The sequence below is a fragment of the Macaca mulatta genome, chromosome 4 (assembly GCF_049350105.2).
Source record: "Macaca mulatta isolate MMU2019108-1 chromosome 4, T2T-MMU8v2.0, whole genome shotgun sequence".
Classification (NCBI taxonomy): Eukaryota; Metazoa; Chordata; class Mammalia; order Primates; family Cercopithecidae; genus Macaca; species Macaca mulatta.
Genome location: NC_133409.1, coordinates 158614265 through 158639137, shown reverse-complemented (window position 1 = coordinate 158639137; position 24873 = coordinate 158614265). Strand labels below are relative to the sequence as shown.

At 40.6% G+C, this 24873-nt stretch overlaps 1 protein-coding gene across 3 annotated transcripts in view; it reads right to left on the bottom strand.

Annotated features, from left to right (window-relative positions):
* GPLD1 (glycosylphosphatidylinositol specific phospholipase D1) overlaps positions 1-24873 on the bottom strand; it is a 68243-nt gene that overhangs the window by 37039 nt on the left and 6331 nt on the right. For 2 of the 3 annotated variants that reach the window (XM_078000914.1, XM_015135674.3), the window contains 9 exons: positions 22405-22460; positions 15615-15693; positions 11942-12039; positions 10887-10997; positions 9380-9428; positions 8656-8710; positions 3483-3590; positions 3225-3252; positions 2993-3132 (listed from right to left, as the gene is read on the bottom strand). In XM_078000914.1, the coding sequence (XP_077857040.1) occupies positions 2993-3132; positions 3225-3252; positions 3483-3590; positions 8656-8710; positions 9380-9428; positions 10887-10997; positions 11942-12039; positions 15615-15693; positions 22405-22460 (724 nt within the window). The remainder of the gene's footprint in view (positions 1-2992; positions 3133-3224; positions 3253-3482; positions 3591-8655; positions 8711-9379; positions 9429-10886; positions 10998-11941; positions 12040-15614; positions 15694-22404; positions 22461-24873) is intronic. The other variant, XM_078000915.1, reaches the window with a different exon arrangement.

The window sequence follows — 24873 nt, the reverse complement described above, 5'->3', positions numbered from 1 at the left end:
GGAATGTAACAACCACTATTTCATTGCTTTTTTGGGAAAATATACCGTAAGTTCCAAATAACATAAGTGAGTTTTGGAAGATAACCTGTCATTAGTAAGCTGGAAAATGCCCATTAATATGAGCATATATGTGTTTTCCTTTCTGTTATGAATTTTTTTGTGTTGTCTCTTTTTGGAGACTTCTCTGAATTTCCCACAAATTTTCATAAATTCTGATGAATCTTTCTTTGTATATGTATGCAAAGAAGCAATCAACTCATGGAATTTTATACCTTGGTAAATTAGAACAGGGATCAAGAGACAAGAAATATGTTCTCAATTATCTTTTCTTAATGAAAGAATAAGGTCCAGCTATACAGCTTTCCTTAGCTATTTGGAGAACCAAATCAAAAATGAACACCAAAAAAATGTTTTCCAGTTTGGATTATAAAAAACAAATAAGTGCAGGTCAATCACTCAGACATGCCCATATGTTATGAGTCCTTCCAATATAAGCTTTGCTTCCTTCTAATAATAATAATAGTAACCAACACTTAGTAAGTGCTTACTCTATGCTAAATCCTTTACATGACTGATCTAATTTACTCCTCACAAAAATCCTATGATGAAAATAGTATTGCTGTCCCAATTTTACAGGTGAGGAAATAAGATTTTGGAAGGTTTAGCAACTTGTTCCAGATAACTCAGTAGTGAGTGGCAGATCTCTTAAATTCTGTACAACCACAGCAGTATGCACCTAAAAACCCACGTCCACAGGATAGCTTGGGGATTTTAGTTGAGGTTTATTTCACTATTAAAAGTGGCATTCATATGAGATTGCTATCCCTGCCAAATTGTTACTCACTGAGTGTTAAAAACAAGTTTATTATGTACCAAGCTAAGGTCAAATTTGTCATCAAAGGGAATTCTGTTTCAAATCAACACAACACGTAATTATGGTTAACATTGTTTGGATACTAGCAAATGTTCATAAGGGTAAAGGATCATCACCCAGTATAATATTCTAGACCTACGTTCTGTAGGCCATTCCAACTTACAAACAGCCAACTCTGCTATGATCCTGACCTGGAACAGTCTCCCAGGCACAGGTCCTGCCCAGAGAACCCTCTTTCCCACTGCTGGTGGTACAGCCTAAGCTTCCCACTCTGCCCTTTCCCTGATTCAGGGGCTGCCCCGTGCTTCCTAGCAACACCCACATCTCAACCTGGTTCAGGTCAGCAGTAGGGAGAGGCTCCAAGTCCAACAGTATGGTCAGAAATGGGTTCTCTGGGCCAGGCGTAGTGGCTCACGCCTGTAATCTCAGCACTTTGGGAGGCAGAGGTAGGTGGATCACTTAAAGTCAGGAGATCGAGACCAGACTGGCCAATGAACATGGCAAAACTCTGTCTCTACTAAAAATACAAAAATTAGCTGGATGTGGTGGTGCGTGCCTATAGTCACAACTACTCAGGAGGCTGAGGCAGGAGAATCACTTGAACCTGGGAGGCAAAGGTTGCAGTCAGCCGAGATCATGCACTGCACTCCAGCCTGGGCGACAGAGGAGACTCTGTATCAAAAAAAAAAAAAAAAAAAGAAGAAGAAAAAAGAAAAAAAGAAATGGGTTCTCCAGTCAGGCATGGTGGCTCATGCCTGTAATCCCAGCACTTTGGGAGTCCGAGGTGGGTGGATCACTTGGATTTCAGGAAGTGGAGACCAGCCTGGGCAACATGGGAAAACCCCGTCTCCACCAAAACTACAATTAGCCCGGTGCGGTGGTGTGAGCCTGTGGTCCCAGGTACTCGAGGCTGAGGCATAAGAATCACTTGAGCCCAGGAAGTGGAGGTTGTAGTGAGCTGAGATCGTGCCACTGCACTCTAGCCTGGGTGACAGAACAAGACCCCATCTCAAAAATAAAAAACAAAAACACATGTGCTCTTACAAAAAAAGAAAAGAAAAGAAAAAGAAAGAAATGGGTTATCAGAAGAACCTTGGCTCCCTCTGATCTAGGGGTGGTGTAAGACTGTGAGAGTCTAATGATCTACTACCGCTAGAAGTGGGGACAATCACAGTGTACTTGATCTATATTTGGGCTGAGTTTATGATTAACACTTGTCCTGAGCATGCTTAGGAGAAGAAAAGGAACTGGAGGTTCAGCAGCTATCCCATCTGGGCTAGATGTCAAATTTCAACAGAATGCTTTACAAATGCATTTTTCATTTTGTGTTGGAGTGTGTGGCGGGGGTATGTAGCTATGGCTCTGTTTGCTTCTTTTTTTTTTTTTTTTAGTATTAGATGAGGTATCCTTTGACACCCTCAAACCCTGAGAGTGTAGTCAGGGTGGAGAGGTGTGTCATCACATCACTGCTGCTGGCTACAGCAAGAACACAGCCACTCTGGGACTTGCAGGTACAGTGGCTCACACCTGTAATCCCAGCACTTTGGGAGGCCAAGGCAGGTGGATCACTTGAGGCCAGGAATTTGAGACCAGCCTGGCCAATATGGTGAAACCTCATCTGTACTAAAAATACAAAAAACTTTGGCAGGGATGGTGGTGCACACCTGCAGTCCCGGCTGATTAGGAGGCTGAGGCACGAGACTCCCTTGAATCTGGGAGGCAGAGGCTGCAGTGAGCCAAGATCGTGCCACTGTACTCCAACCTGAGCAACAGAGCAAGACTGTCTCAAAATAAAAAGAAAGAAACAAATGGAGCACACCTATGGAGACTGATTCCTGCCTGGCTGAGCCATTTCTCACAGACCCCAAATTTTGCAATAACTGTCTCTCTATTTCTAAAACACAAGTGGCATCAACCAAGCCAACTGGATGGGAACCAGCCGGGTTTATAAGATTACTGAGTTTCCATTCTTTACCTCTTTGAATAGGTTAAGAAAGCACTTCATGAGATTATTTTGTTTTGTTTGTATGTGATCAGTTGAAAAACCTGAGAGTTATGTTGGGGGATGGGGTAAAAAGGCAGGGACTCATTGGTAATAGAAACAGAATATGAATTCACCTGGTCCCATTCTCCAACATGAAGCTCGTTAGATGGTAAATATTAGTGGACCAAAACGCCATATCATCCAGTCCTCCAAGAAAATACTCTTGGAATTGTTCCACCAAAAACGGGGACTTTGTAGAGTAAGAGGGATATAACTATGGCAGAGAGAAAGAAAAAATAAAATACATACGGTACTATTCCTGGTATCTTTATAATCCTTTAAGACTGGGAAGAATGAAGACTTTACCTTGGAAACAGCTAGCATCTCACCATACCTGCAATATAAACAATAATTTTGGCTGTGAATTGCAGTTTCTAACAGAGAAATGAAGCAAATAACGAAGAAAAAGTTCCATCCGTCCTTATCCACTGTCCTGCAACTGCCTTTGAATAATAGGCAGAATCCATAAATCCAAAATCCAGTCTCAGGAAACAAAAACATAAAAACCGTGCTAAGGAAGTCACAACAAAATCAGCTGCAGATTGTCCTCTGAGTTACACTTACATTTCTAAGAACTGGATATGTGAACAATCAACAATTACATTTTCAGTGATGACTTCTCGACCATAGAGTTTCTCATAAATTCCCAGCAGATCTTTGACTGGCACATACCTGAAAAATGCAGAATAATGTATGAGTTGTTTTGATTCCGAAGCTGAAAATAGTAACAGCAGCAGCAGCAGCAGCAGCAGCTACCAGTTATTCCATGATTATCTTGTGCCAGGCACCATGTAAAAGTCTTTACATGCACTAGTTATTTAATCCTAGCAATGACATCAGGTGGTTAGTGCTATCACATTCCCATTTTACATAAGAAGAAATGATTAAGGCACAGAAAAGCTAAATAATTGGCCCAATGATGAAGAGCAAACAACTGGAAACTTAATCAAACATTTATGTAGGTATACTCAGATTGGAAACTGTAACAAACAAAAGGAGTGGTTAATTTTGTGAATTCAGAGTTCTTTCGAGAAGTAATTTAAAGTATTTTCACTGTTTCAAGTTGAATGGAAAAGAAAAATTATTTTAAAAACACTATTATAAAAATGCCTCCTCACCCTGACATCTTAATTTCAGAGTATACAAAGTATACAAAAAAGTATAACAAATTATAAAAGTATTGTGAAAGGAAAATAAATCTCAGAACCCCAAAATCACTAAACTAAAGGGAAAAGTCAAGCTGGGAACCGCATAGGGCAAACCTGCCTCCCAATCTATTCCTGTGTGTGTGTGTGTGTGGTTTTTTGTTTTTTGTTGGTTTTTTTTTTTTTTTTTTTTTTTTTTTTGGAGATGGAGTTTCACTCTTGTTGCCCAGGCTGGAGTGCAATGGTGCAATCTCCATTCACCACAGCCTCTGCCTCCTGGGTTCAAGCAATTCTCCTGCCTCAGCCTCCCGAGTAGCTGGGATTACAGGCATGTGCCACCACGCCCGGCTAATTTTATATTTTTAGTAGACACGGGGTTTCTCCATGTTGGTCAGGCTGGTCTCGAACTCCCAACCTCAGGTGATCCATCCGCCTCAGCCTCCCAAAGTGCTGGGATTACAGGCGTGAGCCACCGCACCGGGCCCTCCCAATCTATTTCTAAGTGAGATTAAAAAGCTACATACCTCCCTCACAATTTGCCTACAAGGAATTAAAAGATTAAAAAACTACATACCTCCCTCACAATTTGCCTACAAGGAATTAGAAGATTAAAAAACTACATACCTCCCTCACAATTTGCCTACAAGGAAATTCCTGTGGGCAAAGGACAGAACTCAAAAATCATCCCTCTGCTCACCTGAGACAAATGTATATCTGATTGCTTCCTTGGCCTAATTGTTTCACTAAACCAGACTACAGCATAAGTAACACTATTCCTGTAAATTGTATATTCAGTGAAAGGCTAATTGGAAACCAGGAGGAATGTCTTGTATCTACGATGACCTGGAAGCCTCCTCCCCCGCTTTGAGTTGTCCCGTCTTTCTGGACTGAACCAATGGACATTTTAGCTATTTAATTTTTTTTTTTTTTTTTTGAGATGGAGTCTCACTCTGTCACCCAGGCTGGAGTGCAGTGGTGCAATCTCAGTTCACTGCAACCACCACCCTTTAAGTTCAAGCAATTCTCCCACCTCAGCCTCCCAAGTAGCTGAAACTACAGGCATGCACCACCATGCCTGGCCGAAACAATTAACCTGTAAGGGGACTGAACCCGCAACCCTGGTGTCATTAGCACCACACTCTAATCAACTGAGCTAACTGGCCAACAGCCATTTCACATATATTGATTGATGTCCCATGTCTCCCTAAAATGTATAGATAACCAAGATGTGCTCCAACCACCTTGGGCACATGTTGTCATCAGGATCTCCTGAGGCTGTGTCATGGGTGTGTCCTTAATCTTGGCAAAACAAACCCCCTAAATTGATTGAGACTTGTCTCAGATACTTCTTGGTTTACAGTATAAAGCAATGAAGAGAATTCTAAATCAGGCTTTTGGTTCACAAATATTAGTTATTTCAGTAGGAAAGAGCAGCATTTAAAAATCAGATTTATACTGAATCATCTTTTAATTTAAAAATTCTCAGAATAAGCAAGATAAAAATCACAACCAACAAAATCTAATTTCAGTAGGTTTTTTTTTAGTAGGTAAAAGAAAGACACAATTGAGAGACTCATTTTTTATTTTATAAGAGCGCTGGAATGGCATTCCCAATGAAAATAGCTTAAAAGGTCAGACAAAATAACAAAAAATATTTTTTTAAATGAATCACCAAGCTAGCAGGACAGCAGAAATTTTTCAAAGACCAAAAACAACTAGTAACAAAAAAACCCTGGGAGGTAAGCAAATGGGACAACCAGCTTTTGCCCTGAGAACATGTGCCACACCCTACACTTTAGGTTTGGAACCTGGATGGTTTTGTTTGTTTGTTTGTTTGTCTGAGACGGAGTTGGAGTCTCACCCTGTCATCCAGGCTGGAGCGCAGTGGCATGATCTCGGCAGCTCTTAACTTGAGCCTACTTATTCTAGCATCATGGAATATCACCAAACATGACCAGTATAACTCCAGTCATATCTGATAAAGGAGACTCTAATGCAGCAACTATTATTAGAGATAAAGAGGGTTACTGCCTCACAATAAAAAGCTCAGTTCACAAGATAACCTTTTGAAATTGAATGTACCTAACAATATATCTTCAAAATCTTTATAGCAAAGCAAACTTTGACAGAACTAGAAGAAAATGAAAAATCCACTCTCATGGGGGAGATTTTTAAAACTAATTTCTCTCTTAATAATCAGTAGATCAACCTGATAAAAAGTAAAGAAATAAATAGTGATGCTATCTTACTTATACCTTACAAATCTTTTTATTTAAGTGGTAATTTGTTGTTTTGTTGTTGTTGTTGAGATGGAGTTTTGCTCTTGTCTCACAGGCTAGAGTGCAATGGCATGATCTCAACTCACTGCAACCTCCGCCTCCCAGGTTCAAGTGATTCTCCTGCCTCAGCCTCCTGAGTCACTGGGATTACAGGTGCGTGCAATCACACCAGGCTAATTTTTGTATTTTTAGTAGCAATAGGGTTTCACCATGTTGGCCAGGCTGGTCTCAAACTCCTGACCTCAGGTGATTCACCTGCCTCGCCCTCCCAAAATGCTGGGATTACAGGCATGAGCAGCCGTGCCTGGCCTCAATATTTCAAAATTGTTAATTTTCCAATTCATTTCTAGATTCAATGAACACTTAATCAAAATTCCACCAAAGTTTTTCTTGGAACATGACAACTTCAGCCTAAATCTTATTTGAAAGAACAAAGGCAAAGAATAGGCAGGGTACTTTTGAAGAAAAAGGACTGGTTAAAAGATCTGCCCTACCAGGGGCCAAGACTTATTATAAAGCTATAGCAACTAAAATAATCAGTATTGTTCAGGAACCAAAAGGACACAACAGAAAGCCCAGACACTGACCCGTACATACACATACTATTTTAATTTACAACCCAAAGGGGGTGCAGTGGCTCACACCTGTAATCCCAACACTTGGGAGGCCAAGGTAGTCAGATCGCTTGAGCCCAGGAGTTCAAGAGCAGCCTGGGCAACATGGCAAGACCCCATCTCTTACAAAACATTAAAAAATTAGCCAGGTGGAGGCTGAGGTGGGAGGATCACTTGAGCCTGGAAGTTGAAGGTTGCAGTGACCCAAGATTACACACCACCACACTCCAGCTTGAGCAACAGAGCTAGACTGCTCAAAAAAAAAAAAAAAAAAAAAAAAAACCACACATACACAAGACAGAAAGAAAAAGGAAATTAAAACAGAAACGGTATTGTAGATCAGTAAGGAAGCAGTAGACTATTGATAAATCATTCTGGGACAATCCATTATCTCCAGAGGAAAAAATAAAAGTAGATTTACATTTCAGAACATACAAAAAATTAACTCCAGTTAAATCAAATATATACAGCTAAGAAACACAACTATAAAAGCTTTAAAAGTCTATGTAAAAGAACAACCATTTGCCCTCAAGGTAGAAAGGTTTTCTTTTTATTTATTTATTTATTTATTTATTTATTTATTTTTGAGACAGAATCTCACTCTGTTGCCCAGGCTGGAGTGCAGTGGCACGATCTCGGCTTACTGCAAGCTCCGCCTCCCAGGTTCACATCATTCTCCTGCCTCAGCCTCCTGAGTAGCTGGGACTACAGGTGCCCGTCACCGCAACTGACTAATATTTTTGTATTTTTAGTAGAGACAGGGTTTCACCATGTTAGCCAGGACGGTCTCAAGCTCCTGACCTTGTGATCCACCTGCCTTGGCCTCCCAAAGTGTCTTTTTTTTTTTTTTAAGAGACAAGGTCTCACTCCGTTGCCCAGGCTGGAGTGCAGTGGTGCAGTCATAGCTCACCGAAGCCTCAAACTCCTGTGCTCAAGTGATCCTCCCACTTCAGCCTCCTGAGTAGCTGGGACTACAGGTACCGTGCCACTACACCCAGCTAAGAATGGATTTCTTAAATAAGACATCAGAAGTACAGATTACAAAGGAAAAACTGATATATTCAACTACATGAATATTAACAAATTCTGCTTGTCAAGATACACCATAAAGTAAGTGAAAAGACACACCACAAACTGTGAGAGACATTTGTAACAATTAAGTGACAAACTGACAAGACAGTAGAAGCCAGAATATGTAATACTTACAAATAAAAGGATAAGCAACCCAACAGAAAAATAGACTGAAAACTGGGAAAAGTTTTCACTTAAAATTAAACACAAATGATCCATAAAATTGAAGAAAAGTTTGACCTCATTAGTAATCTGGGAAATTCAAATGGCAGCCTTAATGAGATACCATTACACACAAACAGGCTGGAAAATTTTAGCAGCTGGACAATACTAAGTATTGGAGAATGCAGAAACAGCAGAACGATTATACAAAGCTGATGGGAGCATAAGGTGAGATGATGATTTTGAAAAAGTAAAGTTAAACTATGACTCAGCAACTCCATTCAAAATTGGGTAGAATTCAAGTTTTCAAAGAATCTACTTAGACTATGCTAATATGCAGTTTTGCTTTTCAAAATTTACCAGTGCAGAAGACTTCTAATTATACTGTAAGTTATATTTTCTAAGAAAAAGAGTTGGTTCTAAATGCCATTTAGATATCACAAATTTAAATGTACATTGCTCTTACCAGCGTCGTGCAAGGTAATTAAAATTAAATTCAAACTGGCTCAACACATCTCCTCCTAGGGTATGAAAAAAATATTGACATTTGGTGGATTAGTGACAAACATAGCATGCATCTTTCAACATGAGGTCTGACAAGTCAGATTACTAGTTTTTCACATTATTACATGTTTTTGTTCATTGTTTTAGGTAAAGGCATGCTTTTTTTTTTAAAAAAATTATCTTTTAAAAATCTTAGTGAAACATATACATTAAGAAAGAATTAGCCATATAACCAAAGGTGATTTTTGTTTTACTTTAAGGAAATATCTACCATAAGTGTTTCTTTTAATAAACACCATTCACCACCTAGTTTAAATATTTAAAAGTAATTTACTACTACAGACAAAAGGTGGAATTTAACAAAGCTAAAGTATTAGGAGAGTGGGAGACACTAGCTAATGAATTTTAACCCAATGTATAAGTAAAGTTTTTCTAAAGTTAAGACATGTCAACAACAAAATTGTAGAGTTTTTTAACAAAAAAACACATATAGACACAAGTTTGTAGAAATACATCTCTATGTTAAATGAGGTACATCTCTACTATATATGAACTGCAACATTAAATAGAAAATACATGCAACAGGCAAAATATTAAAGACACACATATTTAAAGCACAGTGGTGATGTCATTATAAGTGAACTATACCACAAGGAGAAAATTAAGCAAATGGAAATAAACGGTACCAAAATCACCAGCTGAATGAGCCTCAGAATAGGAGCCGTGAAAATCAATCTGAGAAAGAAAGAGAACCATCTGGTGTGTATTACAAATTGTAGCCCCAACTCTTACTCCCACAATCAGGCAAGTGGTGGGAGATGACAGCTAACTCAATGGACTGCTGAGGATGCATTATAGATAGACTCAATTTTCACACTAACATTTTATTAGTTAAAAAAAAAAAAAAAAAGGCAGGGTGCAGTGGCTCATGCCTGTAATCCCAGAACTTTGGGAGGTTGAGGCGAGTGGATCACCTGAGGTCAGGAGTTCGAGACCAGCGTGGCCAACATGGTGAAACCCCATCTGCACTAAAAATACAAAAAACTGGCCGGGCATTGTGGCGGGTTCCAGTAATCCCAGTTACTTGGGAGGCTAAGGCAGGAGAATACTTGCACCTGGGAGGCAGAGGTTGCAGTGAGCCAAGATTGTGCCATTGCACTCCAGCCTGGGCAACAGGAGGGAAACTCCATCTCAAAAGAAAAAAACTTTGTGTGTGTGTGTGTATATATATATGTATACATATGTGTGTGTATATATATGTATGTATATATGTGCGTATATACATATGCAGCTGAGTTGGATACATATGTCTGGTAATAAAGCTACTACAGACAATTCTGCCTTATAGGATATATAAAAAAATCTCTGAGTTGAAGTTGAAACTTCTAACATAATGTAATTAACATAAATTAAGGACTAGGGGGCCATCCAGAGGCTAAGTCATCACGTAAGATCACAATTTTCAGTTTGAGGACATGACATTTTCATATAGAAAGCTAAAAAGAAAGAGAAAAAGTCCAATAAAGTAGAAGTATTACTTTTAAATAGAACCAAGTGGCAGGTATTCATATCCTTATTAAGATATATGGCTTAAAGAAAGGATAAGATTTCTCAAATATTTTTGTAACTAAGACAAAACATCACATCTATTACTGTTTTCAGTACACACTAGCCACTCTGCTGTTGTGGATGAATCTACCCAGTTGGCAAGAAGAATAAAAGGAATGAATTGGGCCAGGCACAGTGGCTCACGCCTGTTATCCCAGCACTTTGAGAGACCAAGGCAGGCAGATCATGAAGGTCAGGAGATCGAGACCATCCTGGCCAACATGGTGAGACTCTGTCTCTACTAAAAATATAAAAATTAGCTGAGCATGGTGGCGCGTGCCTGTAATCCCAGCTACTCAGGAGGATGAGGCAGGAGAATCACTTGAACCAAGGAGTCAGAGGTTGCAGTGAGCTAAGATTGCACCTTCGCACCACTGCATTCCAGCCTGGCGACAGAGCAAAACTCCATCTCAAAAAAAAAAAAAAAGGAACAAACTGGAAAAGATGGTACTCTAACTAAACACTGCTTTGGGCAGAAGTCTGAATAACCTAACATTTTCCTTTCTTCTAAAACAGTCACGTTTTGATCTTAGGTGTGGCAGTATCACTCCCATAAAGTAATTCCCCATAAAGGGTTGTACTCACAGCTCCCATGGTCCTAAGGAATCCTTGTTCAATGCCCAGACTATGCCAGCTGACATCTGCTACCATATGAGAAGTAATTCCAAACAAGAAAGCTACCAGTTTCTCTGTGTCCTGCCAAACAAGCAAATTAGAGTCATGTGTGTTTGGGTGATTTTATAATAACAATCCTATTAAAAGTTTTAATAAATAGAAATTCATTTATGTTATTGAGACTTAACAAAAAATTTCAGGCAAGTACATTGCAGTTTCTAGTTATTAAAAACCATGTAAGAGACCGGGTGCAGTGGCTCACGCCTGTAATCCCAGCTACTCAGGAGGTTGAAACACAAGAATTGCTTGAACCTAGGAGGTGGAGGTTGCAGTGAGCTGAAATTGCGGCACTGCACTCCAGCCTGGGCGACAGAGCAAGACTCTGTCTCAAAAATAAAAAACCACACACAGGCCGGGCGCAGTGGCTCACGTCTGTAATCTCAGCACTTTGGGAGGCCAATGCAGGTGGATCACGAGGTCAGGAGATCGAGATCATCCTGGCTAACATGGTGAAACCCCGTCTCTACTGAAAATACAAAAACAAAAAACAAAAAAAAGTAGCCAGGCGCGGTGGCGGGCGCCTGTAGTCCCAGCTACTCAGGAGGCTGAGGCAGGAGAATGACATGAACCTGGGAGATGGAGCTTGCAGTGAGCCGAGATCACGCCACTGCACTCCAGCCTGGGCAACAGAGCGAGACATAGTCTGAAAAAAAAAAAAATACCGCCCCCCCCCTCCCAACACACGAAACCATAAGGACTTTTGGAAACATTTTATGATGTGTTGGAAGTGCTTTAAGATTAATTACCATTGGAGCAAAATGATGAAGTGATATATCCCAAACTGTGTTTATATGTAATTCAAGTATTATCTAGCCATCTACTATGTCCAAGCAATGTGTATGACACCGAAGGCAGAATGGTGGGCAGCCCTTACAGAGTGGTATGAATGGGGTCAACGCAGGTGCAAAAACAGTACACGGCAGGTTTGGTGCTAAATATTTTAAGGATTAGAGGACCATGCCTACCTTCTCCCAGGGAAGGGGATAGTTCTCTCGGATATAATGAACGCTTGCGTTAAGAAACGGAGTCCAGTGAGTGCTCTCAGACACATCATGGAATTTTCCTGACAAAACAAAAGCAGGGCTCTGGATTCTCTCTTAGAAGTTGGAGAGTCCCAATCAAATCTTCCACCACCACCCGCTGCTGTGTCCCTTCTCCTCTTTCCCTCCATGCCCCTCAGTTTCTTCTGTCAACATTCAAAAGAAGCCTCCAAAACAGAAGAGCCAGCTAAGATTTTGGAATAGGCATGGTACTGTCTGCCTGATGACTAAAAAGAGCCCTACCGTAAGAGGGACGGAAGCCTGAACTGGCTCACAGCCTGGCTTGCGATACTGGTTAGAATAGAGGCTAAAGTGTTTCCATTTCTGTGCCCTAAAGCTAAGGAAACAAGCTGTAGTTTGGTTTTGTTTATTTGTTGGGGTTTTAAAAATATTTTTCTTGTCTCTCACGGTCACCCTCCTTAAGAGTACAAAAATAAAAGCAAGTATTTCATATGCTTTCAAGCATTTGATTTTATAATAATTGTTATAAAATGGCACGAGCCCCAGCGAGCATTTTATGCAAGCATCGTTTGAGTGGGCCAGTGGGTGTCCCATGTAGCTCTTTATTCCCACAAGAGGGGTAGGGAAGACAGAACTGGCCTCTGTGCTAAACCTCCAAGGGCCACGAATGCCTCATGGAGTGCCAAATGTTACGAGGGTAACTAAAAGCAAAACTGCAGAGTTCAGATCCCTCAGTTCAATTTTTCTATGCTGTTCCTAAAGTAAAAATTGCTGAACCAATTTTAAATCATTGTTTTTTTTTCAAAATGGTTTTCAAAGAAGTTAGAACCAAGACATTTTATTTGCGCCCACAGTTTTTCTAGAGATAAAGCTTTAAACAATTCTTGTTCTCCAGAATACAGTAAAACTCCAGAATTAAATATAGCAGTAGCTCTTTTGAACAACTTCAACTTAAACGAATTGCCAGATTAACTGAAGCTTTCTGATCCCTCTGTAAATCCTACAGACTGGAAGCAAAAGAAAGTCCCCCAGGGCGTGCTGGATGCTGACAGCTGGCAAGCCACTGCCCAGAGACTTGAACTTACCTGTGTATACCATAGGTCACAAAGGGTCAATCAGACCCACTCTAATCCTGTTTAAACCAGATGTCCTTGTTACTGTAATTATAAAAGCTAATTCAATATTAGGTAAACTAATACAAATGAAGAGTTTTGCTGGGTACAGTAGTGCACGCCTGTAATTCCAGCACTTTGGGAGGCTGAAGTGGGACGACCCCTTGAGACCAGGAGTTTGAGACTAGCCTGGGCAACATAGCAAGACCCCATCTCTACAAAAATTAAAAAATAAAATAAAAAATTAGCCAGGTATGGTGGTACACACCTTTAGTCTCAGCTATTCAGAAGGCTGAGGCAGGAGGGTCACTTGAAGCCAGGAGTTTGAGGCTGTAATGAGCTGTGATTGCACCACTGCACCCCAGCCTGGGCAACAGAGCAAGACCCTGTCTCTAAAAACTATTAAAATAACTTTTTTAAAAAAGGTGTTTTTTCTTTGGCAATTAAATATCTAAGAAAGCTAAGTGCTTCTGAAAGATGCAATAAGAGTGAATCACCAAAGAAGAAAAGCAAAACTACAGTTGAATTAGGTATGTATGAGACAAGGTAAGATATGGAAAAATGCATGAAAACCTAAGTGGAATGTCTATACAAATTCCCTGTAACTAGTCATATACCAGTCTCAATCTTTTCCTCACAGAAGAGTATTTATTGCTGTAGAAAACAATGGAAAATGCTAAATAGTTTACATTCCTTTTCCACTCTCCTCAGAACCTTGGCTAGGGTGGGTTTTGTCTGTCTCTAAAAATGGTGTACAATAAGCAATGTTTCTCAAATTGAATGGACAAAAATATCCTTTCTTTTCTTTTTTGTAGAAGTTATCAAGGGACAGTAGAGCTCTCATGAATACAGTTTGGGACATACTGAATTAGAAATAATAGGTTAGAAAGGAGAACTATAACATGCAGGCAAAATAATAGGATTGAGAAATGATAGTTAACAGAGTAAGAGGGAAACAGAACAAAACTTATAAATATGAGAAACACAAAAGCTTAGCTGTCTGGGATTCTAACTGCAGGAGTGAGGAGCCCCAAATAGTTCATTTCAGTCCCAAAGACCATCACTGAATTAAAGGAATGGGATAATAGCAGATGACCCCCAAGACCTCAGAAGCAGTTTATACAAGGACCCAGTGTGCTGGAGGCCTCCATTTGTCCTTCCAGACCCACTCCCCATCCTTCTGTACCCTGTAGGGTGACTCTGAGGTCACCTGCTTCAACTGGCTTCGTGGCCCTCTGGCTTTGGTTGGGTTGGGTTTGGCCAATAAAGAGAACTGACAGATCAGAGAAAAAGAAAACACAGAAGTTGGGGTATGTATTCTCCCAGCTCCCCTTCTGTGGGGTCACAGTGGGCTGGCTGTGCCCCATAGCTGAAGGTCCAGCTCTCATCAAGTGGTCTTCTTCATGCAGCTCTCTCTCTCTCCACGGTTCCAGTAATCTCTCCCTCCCCTGAACGATCTTTTGTAATTCCTCACCTCCTGTCCACATCTTTGAAAATGGTACCCTTACTAAACTCCTCTCCAATTACTCAGTTTGAACGTGACTTCTGGGTCCTGCTGGGTGTCTGACTGATACAACCCATGAGACTAGTTTACTGATAATGACAGAGCAGGAGCACTGCCATCTTGGACAACAACTGCCATTTTAAGTCCACCTTGACCAAAAATTGCATAAATCCAAAGGGCATCAGCCTAATGGGTGGAGTCAGCATAACCATAAACCACAAATAACATCTCCAATCAGAAACATTCCAAACCCCTTCCCAACCAGAGATGTGCCAGCCCCAAGATAACCTCCCCTTCAGACGGAGAGATGTCAGCCCCAAGATAACCTCCCCTCCAACTAGAGATATTCCAACCCTACAATAAACTTCTCCCCCACAGAGAAACATTCCAAGCTCTCTCACCAATAAATACTCTTAGTCTGTAAGAGAGAGTGCTCCTGACTGAAATCGGCCAGAAGCCCCTCTCAGGTTTATTTCTCCAAAATAAATCTGTCTTTGACTGTCAAGCTGCTTTTCATGTTTCTTTCCTCTTTCTTTAACTCTTATAGATAACAGTGTCTGAGATTTGCATAGCACTTGACAAAATATTGTGCATTAATGCCAAGGACAATCCAGTAAAGAGACAGGGCAGGCATTATCTTCACCAAGACATGAAAATTGGGATTCTATGCATAAGTGACTTTTTTAAGGTCACATACTAATATGGAAGAAACACAAACTCAGACCTTTTGATTTCTTGCAAAATGTCTTCTGCCGTGCCACTTAGGTTTTCACCAAAAAATAAAGTTTTCAGAATTTCTATGCTTAACCAGGTCAGTTTTAGCTAAATGGAAAATGCAACTATGTAAACTAAGTCATTAACCAACAATATTATTGGGAAACAAATTGTTCTCAACAATAATGGAAAATACACTGTACAATTAAAAATATATAGTACACATACATATATATTTTTAAAGTCATAGCTATTCCTATTAACCAAGTAAAAGTGACTTCATTCAGTCTGTAAACTTTCATCTTACCTCCTTTGCAGAGGCTAGGGTAAAAACAATCAGGAAACACGGTTCCAGCCTGATATGCATCCTGGTGTTCTAGTAACAGCTGCAGAGCAGGAAAATACAGAGATTAAGGGGCAGCAGTCAGCAGCCTGGGGAGTGCAGGCCCCACCAATTTCCCATGATGAGATGCTAGAACTATGGGGGTATAGACGGCATGAAAGGGAAAAAGGAAGGAAGGAAAGCAGGCATAAAGTAAATAAATGATTGAAATTCACACATAATCCAAGACAACACACAACAATATATAACTTCAGATTCTTCCCTACCAAACACAGAGAGGCTAATTAAGAAATAGCAGAAATCACTTATTTAAACTTCATTTTCTTTCATTTTCTCTGCCAACGCAGTAAAGCAGGATTTCCCTGAGGCCTTAACATTGTTTTACTGACCCAGAGTTGTTGTTTTTGTTGCTTTTTTTTTTTTGAGATGGACTTTTGCTCTTGTCACCCAGGCTGGAGTGTAATGGCGCAATCTCGGCTCACCGCAACCTGCCAGGTTCAAGCGATTCTCCTGCCTCAGCCTCCTGAGTAGCTGGGATTATAGGCATGCACCACTACGCCTGGCTAATTTTTGTATTTTTGGCGGAGATGGGGTTTCGCCATGTTGGTCAGGCTGGTCTCGAACTCCTGACCTCAAGGGATCCACCCATCTCAGCCTCTCAAAGTGCTGGGATTGCAGACATGAGCCACCATGCCTGGCCCAGAGCTGGTTTTTATAAAATTTCCAATGATTCACAGTGAAAAGAGAAAAATACACACACATGTGCACATACGTACATATCAGTTTATAGCTGCTACCTGTGCTTTAGTGTAAGATGATGTCCTTTGTGTTTTGGGAAGACTAAAAAAAAAAAAAGACTAAAAAAAAGGATCTCCTGACCTCGTGATCTGCCCGCCTTGGCCTCCCAAAGTGCTGGGATTACAGGCGTGAGCCACCACGCCTGGCCAAGCATACATAGAACTTAATGTCTAATAGATGAATAATGGATGGAGTAGTCAACAAATGGTGATGTCACAACCCCATAACAATGAGTATACCATCATTGCATGGGCAAATCCATGTTTACCCTACATCGGGGGTCCCCAACCCCCAGGCCATGAACTGGTACCAGTCTGTGACCTGTTAGGAATGGGGCCACACAGCAGGAGGTGAGCAGTGGGCAAGCAAGCATTGCCTCCTGAGCTCCACCACCTGTCACAGCAGCAGTGGCATTAGATTCTCAGAGAAATAGGAATCATACTGGGAACTGTACACGCTAGGGATCTAGGTTGCACGCTCCTTAGGATAATCTAATGCCTGATGATCTGAGGTGAAACAGTTTCATTCTGAAACCATATACCCCCCACCCCCCACCCCATCCATAGAAAGATTGTCTTCCATGAAACCAGTCCCTCGTGTCAAAAAACTTGGGGACCACTGCCCTAGGCGACACTGACTTGAAATTAATATTACCAATGACAAGTCACTGGATCCCTGTCAAGTTTTATACCCAAACAAATACAAGATGAATTATAAGGTTAAATGTCAAAAATGAAGCCATAAAATTAACAGGATAAAATTTAAGTGAATAATTATATAACCATGAAGTGGGAATAATTTTTCTAAGCATAATTTACAAGTAGAAACCATAACAGAAAAATTGATGCATAAAAAATACAAAAATTAGCCTGGTATGGTTGGTGTGTGTCTGTAGTCCCAGTTACTTGGGAGGCTGAGTTGAGAGGATTGCTCGAACCTGGGAGGTGGAAGTTACAGTGAGTTGAGATCATGCCACTGCATTCTAGCCTGGGTGACAGAGCCAGACCCTGTCTCAAAAAAAAAAAAAAAAAAAAAGGAAAGAAAAAAATTAAAATGCCAATTAAACCTAAAACAAAAGCCATTTTCCACCTACCAAATTGACAAAAATGAAAATGAATAAAGGCCGGGCGCAGTGTCTCTGGCTCACATCTGTAATCCTAGCATACTGGGAGGCTGCGGCTGGCGGATCACTTGAGCTCAGGAGTTCGAAACAGCCTGGGAAACAAGCTGAAACCTCATCTCCAACAAAAATACAAAAAATTAGCTGGGTGTGGTGGCATGCACCTGTGGTCCTAGCTACTCAGGAGGCTGAGGTGGGAGGATCGCTTGAACCCGGGAGGTGGAAGTTGCAGTCAGCTGAGTTCATGCCACTGCACTCCAGCCTGGGTAACAGGGCAAGACCACTCTCTGGGCAGGGCATCTCTGAAAAAAGGCAGCAGTCCCAGCCAGGGACTTATAGGTAAAACCTCCATATCCCTGGGGACAGAGCACCTGGGGGAAGGGGTGGCTATGGGCACAGCTTCAGCAGACTTAAACGTTTCTGCCTGACTGCTCTGAAGAGAGCAGCAGACCTCCCAGCACAGCGTTCAAGCTCTGCTAAGGGTCAGACTGTCTCCTCTAGTGGGATCCTGACCCCCGTGTATCCTGACTGGAAGACACCTCCCAGTAGGGGCCAACAGAAACCTCATACAGGAGAACTCTGGCTGACATCTGGCAGGTGCCCCTCTGGGACGAAGCTTCCCGAGGAAAGAACAGGCAGCAATCTTTGCTGTTCTGCAGCTTCCACTGGTGATACCAATGCAAACAGGGTCTGGAGTGGACCTCCAGCAGACCTGCAGCAGAGGGGCTTGACTGTTAGAGAGAGGCACCATCCGACGTCACCGACGTCAAAGACCAAAGGTACATAAATCCACAAAGATGGGGAGAAACCAGCGCAAAAAGCCCGAAAATTCCAAAAACCAGAACGCCTCTTCTCCAAAGGAACACAACTCCTTGCCAGCAAGGGAACAAAACTGGATGGCGAATGAGTTTGATGAACAGACAGAAGTAGGTTTCAGAAGGTGGGTAATAACAAACTCCTCCGAGCTAACGGAGCATGTTCTAACCCAATGCAAGGAAGCTAAGAACCTTGAAAAAAAGGTTAGAGGAATTGTTAACTGGAATAAGCAATTTAGAGAAGAACATAAATGACCTGATGGAGATGAAAAACAGCCTGAGAACTTCATGAAGCATACACAAATATCGATAGCTGAATCCATCAAGCACAAGAAAGGATATCAGAGATTGAAGATCAACTTAATGAAATAAATCAAGAAGACAAGATTAGAGTAAAAAGAATGAAAAGGAACAAGCAAAGCCTTCAAGAAATATGGGACTATGTGAAAAGACCAAACCTACGTTTGATTGCTGTACCTGAAAGTGATGGGGAGAATGGATCCAAGTTGGAAAACACTCTGCAGGATATCATCCAGGAGAACTTCCCCAACTGAGCAAGACAGGCCAACATTCAAATTCAGGAAATACAGAGAACATCACAAAGATACTCCTCGAGAAGAGCAACCCCAAGACACATAATCGTCAGATTCACCAAGGTTGAAATGAAGGAAAAAATGTTAAGGGCAGCCAGACAGAAAGGTCAGGTTACCCACAAAGGGAAGCCGATCAAACTAACAGCAGATCTCTCTGCAGAGACCCTACAAGCCAGAAGAGAGTGGGGGCCAATATTCAACATTCTCAAAGAATTTCCAACCCAGAATTTCATATCCAGCCAGACTAAGTTTCATAAGCGAAGAAGAAATAAAACCCTTTATACACAAGCAAATGCTGAGAGATTCTGTCACCACCAGCACTGCCTTACAAGAGCTCCTGAAGGAAGCACTAAACATGGAAAGGAAGAACCGGTACCAGCCACTGCAAAAACACCCAATTGTAAAGACCATTGACACCATAAAGAAACTGCATCAACGAATGGGCAAAATAACCAGCTAGCATCATAATGACAGGATCAAATTCACACGTAACAATATTAACCTTAAATGCAAATGGGCTAAATGCCCCAATTAAAAGACACAGACTGGCAAATTGGATAAAGAATCAAGACCCATCGGTGCGCTGTATTCAGGAGACCATCTCACGTGCAAAGACACACATAGGCTGAAAATAAAGGGATGGAGGAATATTTACCAAGCAAGTAAAAAGCAAAAAAAAGGTAGGAGTTGCAATCCTGGTCTCTGATAAAACAGACTTTAAACTAACAAAGATCAAAAGAGACAAAGAATGGCATTACATAATGGTAAAGGGATCAATGCAACAAGGAGAGCTAACTATCCTAAATATATATGCACCCAGTACAGAAGCACCCAATTCATAAAGCAAGTTCTTAGAGACCTACAAAGAGACTTAGACTCCCACACAATAATAGTGGGAGACTTTAACACCCCACTGTCAATATCAGACAGATCAACGAGACAGGAAATTAACAAGGATATCCAGGACCTGAACTCAGTTCTGGACCAAGCAGATCTAATAGACATCTACAGAACTCTCCACCCCAAATCAACAGAATATACATTCTTCTCAGCATCACATCACACTTATTCTAAAACTGACCACATAATTGGAAGTAAAACACTCCCCAGCAAATGCAAAAGAACGGAAATCATAACAGTCACTCAGACCACAGTGCAATCAAATTAAAACTCAGGATTAAGAAACTCACTCAAAACCACACTACCTGGAAACTGAAAAACCTGCTCCTGAATGACTACTGGGTAAACAGCGAAATATAGGCAGAAATAAAAATGTTCTTTAAAACCAATGACAACAAAGACACAACATACCAGAATCTCTGGGACACATCTAAAGCAGTGTGTGGAGGGAAATGTATAGCACTAAGGGCCCACAAGAGAAAGCAGGAAAGATCTAAAATCGACACCCTAACATCACAATGAAAAGAACTAGAGAAGCAAGAGCAAACAAATTCAAAAGCTAGCAGAAGACAAGAAATAACTAAGATCAGAGCAGAACTGAAGGAGATAGAGACACACACACAAAAAAAACCCTTCAAAAAATCAATGCATTCAGGGGCTGTTTTTGTTTTGTTTTGTTTTTGTGTTTTTTTTTTTTTTTTTTTTTTTTTTTGAGATGGAGGCTTGGTCTGTCACCTAGGCTGGAGTGCAGTGGTGTTATTTCAGCTCACTTCAGCCTCCACCTTCCAGGTTCAAATGATTCCCTGCCTCAGCCTCCCAAGTAGCTGGGACTAGACTATAGGTGTCTGCCACCATGGCCAGCTAATTTTTATATTTTTAGTGAAGATGGGGTTTCATCATGTTGGCCAGGTTGGTCTCAAACTCCTGACCTCAAGTGATTGACCTGCCTTGGCCTCCCAAAGTGCTGGGATCACAGGTGTAAACCATCATGCCTGGCCTATTTCTGAGGATGACATTAGTATCTGGATTAGAATGCATCCTGAAAGGGAGCATCTGTGTTCATTTAACATGTTTTAAATTAATAATACCTCTACTAGAATACCTGGTGGAAAACCTCTACTAGAAACCACTCTGCACACACTCTGGATTGACTGTTCATGTGATGAATTAGGTGGATTCTCATTTCCACTCCTCTTTCCTGCCTACTCGCCATCAAGGTCAGTGAAGATGACTATCAGATATAAATGCTGTTTTTCCTCATTCGGCCTGTTAAGTTGGCAAGGGAGGAAGCTGAATCTTATGACTAAAAATATTTTGAGGATACAACAAATTTCAGTTATCTTACCATCCTGCTTCCCAAATGGACTATCAAGACTTAATGTTATCAAATGACCCAATTCTGATGTCAGAAGGGAATGCTAACCACTTATCGAATGTAGGTATGAAAGAATTACATCTTTGTCCCAAAGTATTACTTAGCCATAGAACAAACAGTGCATACGATCAGAATGTGTTCATTTGAAGATGGGTAAAGGTGAGTCATCAGCTAGTCCTACCAGGATATAGATATAGTAGGAGTTGGACGGAGAATCTCAGGGCATATTTCTTAATAAACACTTCCTTCTCCTGGTGATGCAATTTGTGCATAACACACAGTAACAAGAAGTGGACAATCAATGATCTCCCTCAAGTATGACTTTTTAAAATAAAAACAAAAAAGATGGGCCAGGCATAGTGGCTCATGCCTATAATCCCAGTGCTTTGGGAGGCCAAGGTGGGAGGATTGCGTGAGCCCAGGATTTCAAGACCAGCTTGGGCAACATAGTGAGACCCCCATCTCTATAATAAAAACAAAAAAGATGTGCTCTTATCAGCAGCACATATACTAATATTGGAATGATACAGACAAAATTAGCAACTTTTTAAAATGTACTATTTAAAAAATTTCTCAAGTATTTTTTCAAATTATGATTATTAAAATCTTTAAATTTCAAGTGTGATATATATAAGATACATATAAAATGTTCAAGTAGCACTTGGAAGAGACATATACCTTTTAACCATAATATTAATGTCTTATAACATTAATAACATAATATACAACATTATAACAAAGAAATAAAAAATGAGTCTTTTTTTTGTTTGTTTTGAGACGGAGTTTTACTCTTGTTGCCCAGGCTGGAGTGCAGTGGAGTGTACCACAACCTCCACCTCCCGGGTTCAAGTGATTCTCCTGCCTCAGCCTCCTGAATAGCTGGGATTGCAGGCATGCACCACCACGCCTGGCTAATTTTGTATTTTTAGTAGAGATGGGGTTTCTCCATGTTGGTCAGGGTGGTCTCGAACTCCTGACCTCAGGTGATCTGCCTGCCTCGGCGCCCAAAGTGCTGGGATTACAGGCATAAGCCACCATGGCCAGCCAAAATAAGTCTTAAAATTACTGTTTAAACATCTGTTACGATCTTTGTTTGGCACCTATAGAAGAAAACTAATGCACAAAGAAGGAAAGAAAAAATCAAGATTTCTACCTCTTTGTAGTTAACATGCCCATTGTGAAGATGAAGAAACTCCAGAGCTCTGTGTCCTGAGAGAAATAAATACATAAATCAATTAAGTTCAACTATTACTGAAAACATAATTTAGGCGAGATGATTTTAAAAGAAAAATATACAATTTTGTGGTTGTAACTGTCAAGGATGCAGGAAATGAAATGAGTTTGCACTCGCTGGCAATTTTCATTAGGTATAGATTTGTGCAATATTTCTATTGTTATAGTACAAAGCAAGTTTAGATGGTGATTTAAAGTTTCTGCTTAACTATTAAATGGTTCTATGAGCTTTAGTGCTATTCAACCTCTCTAGACCTCAGTTCCCTCCTACGGAAAATTGAGTTTAAAAAATACTCACCGAACAGGTTGGTTGAAATAATAAATGCTAAGTGACAAGCACAGTGGCTGACACTTAGTAAAGAGCTCAAGAAAAAGAAACTGTCAGGCCAGGCATGGTGGCTGACACCTATAATCCCAGCACTTTGGGAGGCCGAGGTGGGCAGATCACCTGAGGTCAGGAGTTTGAGACCAGCCTGATCAACACGGAGAAACCCGTTTCTACTAAAAATACAAAAAATTAGCCAGCCTGGTGGTGCGTGCCTGTAATCCCAGCTACTTGGGAGGCTGAGGCAGGGGAATCACTTGAACCCGGGAGGCAGACGTTGCAGTGAGCCAAGACCACGCCACTGCACTCCAGCCTGGGCAACAGAGTGAGACTCTGTCTCAAAAAAAAAAAAAAAAAAAAAAGAAACTGTCATCATCATACTTTGCTTCAGTACTGAAGTAAACAAACCTAAGTACAAAATACAATATAACACCTAACCCATGGACTGAGCCAATGATCCTCAAAAGTTTCTCATCATTGGACCAGAAGGACAAAATAATCTCAGGAAACTACCAGCTCCACCCCACAGCCTGAACCTCCCAAGAACCAATAAGAGGACTAACATTCCCTGTGAAGTGACATTCAAAGGCGATACCTTATTTCTGTTGTGAATCGCCTCCAATTTCAAAAATTCATATAACAAAAAACTATAGCCACTACTATATTATAAGCATTAATATCACAAAAGTCACAACCCACAAATCCAAATAACCTGTGTATAGGATTCCAGTGATTTACGCTGAATGAAGCCATTTCTAATTAACTCACTCACACAATGCTGACCTTCCACTCAGGCCCTTCATAAGAAATGAAAAAGTGAACCAAAACATTTATAAAAATCATCTAATTTATTAGTAAATAAATGATGGAGTTTTGGTCTTCTTCTGTGTAAAAAAATTCTCAGAATCCGTGCAGATTCTATTTCAGGAGATGCCTTCAATTATGTTCACATAAATATTATTCTTTAAATATCAATTAGGACCTTTGGTACTCATCGAAGAAAGGCAAGCAATTATCTGGTTTTATTAAAATTTCAGATGCAATCTGTTTTGTAAAGTTTTAAACTCTAAGGATTAAAAAATTGAATATTTCCATTTATATTTGTTCCTCATCAGCTCATTCTGCAGTTTTAGCAATTTCAACTTCATAGAACATAGAACTGGAAGACACTTTAGAATTCTTCAAGAAGTTCAACCCCCTCATTTTATAGAATTGAGAGGTAGGTAAAGCAAACTGCTCAGAGTCACACATCCACTTTACTGGATGGCTGGAATTAGAACCTAAGTCTGGTTCTCTTTTCCATTGTTTCCCGACTCCCTTCTAGCAATATATTTTTAATGGAAAGAACACCAGACCAGCTGTCAGGACATGTAATTCTAGGCCAGGCCACTAAAAAGTTAGCTGTAAAACTGTCTATTATCAGTTTCTTCATCTGTAAAAGAAAAGAACTGGACTCGGTGACTTCTAGTGTCCTTTCAGATAGTCAAATTCTGTGACAACAGGTTCTTGCCCATCATAGCTCAGTATATATGTCTGTTTAGCACTGACAACTTTTCATTTTTTTTCCTATAATCTTATTATTCCTTGAAACATCTGGAGGTGGTAGAACTATAAAATTCTGTTATAATTTTTATCTAAATTAAAGAAAACTCAGGCCAGGCGTGATGGCTCACGCCTGTAATCCCAGCACTTTGGTAGGCCAAGGCAGGCGGATCACAAGGTCAGGAGATCGAGACCATCCTGGCTAACATCCTGAAATACCATCTCTGCTAAAACAATACAAAAAAATTTGCCAGGTGTGGTGGTGGGCGCCTATAGTCCCAGCTACTTGGGAGGCTGAGGCAGAAGAATGGCGTGAACTCAGGAGGAGGAGCTTGCAATGAGCCGAGATCACACCACTGCAGTCCAGCCTGGGGGACAGAGTGAGACTCTGTCTCAAAAAAAAAAAAAAAAAAAAAGAGAAAACTCAGAACATCAGGTATATCTGAAATTAATCTGAAAATTGCTGTAGAATGTTATGATAGCTAATTCTATTACAAATTGACTCACATTTTCCATGTGTTA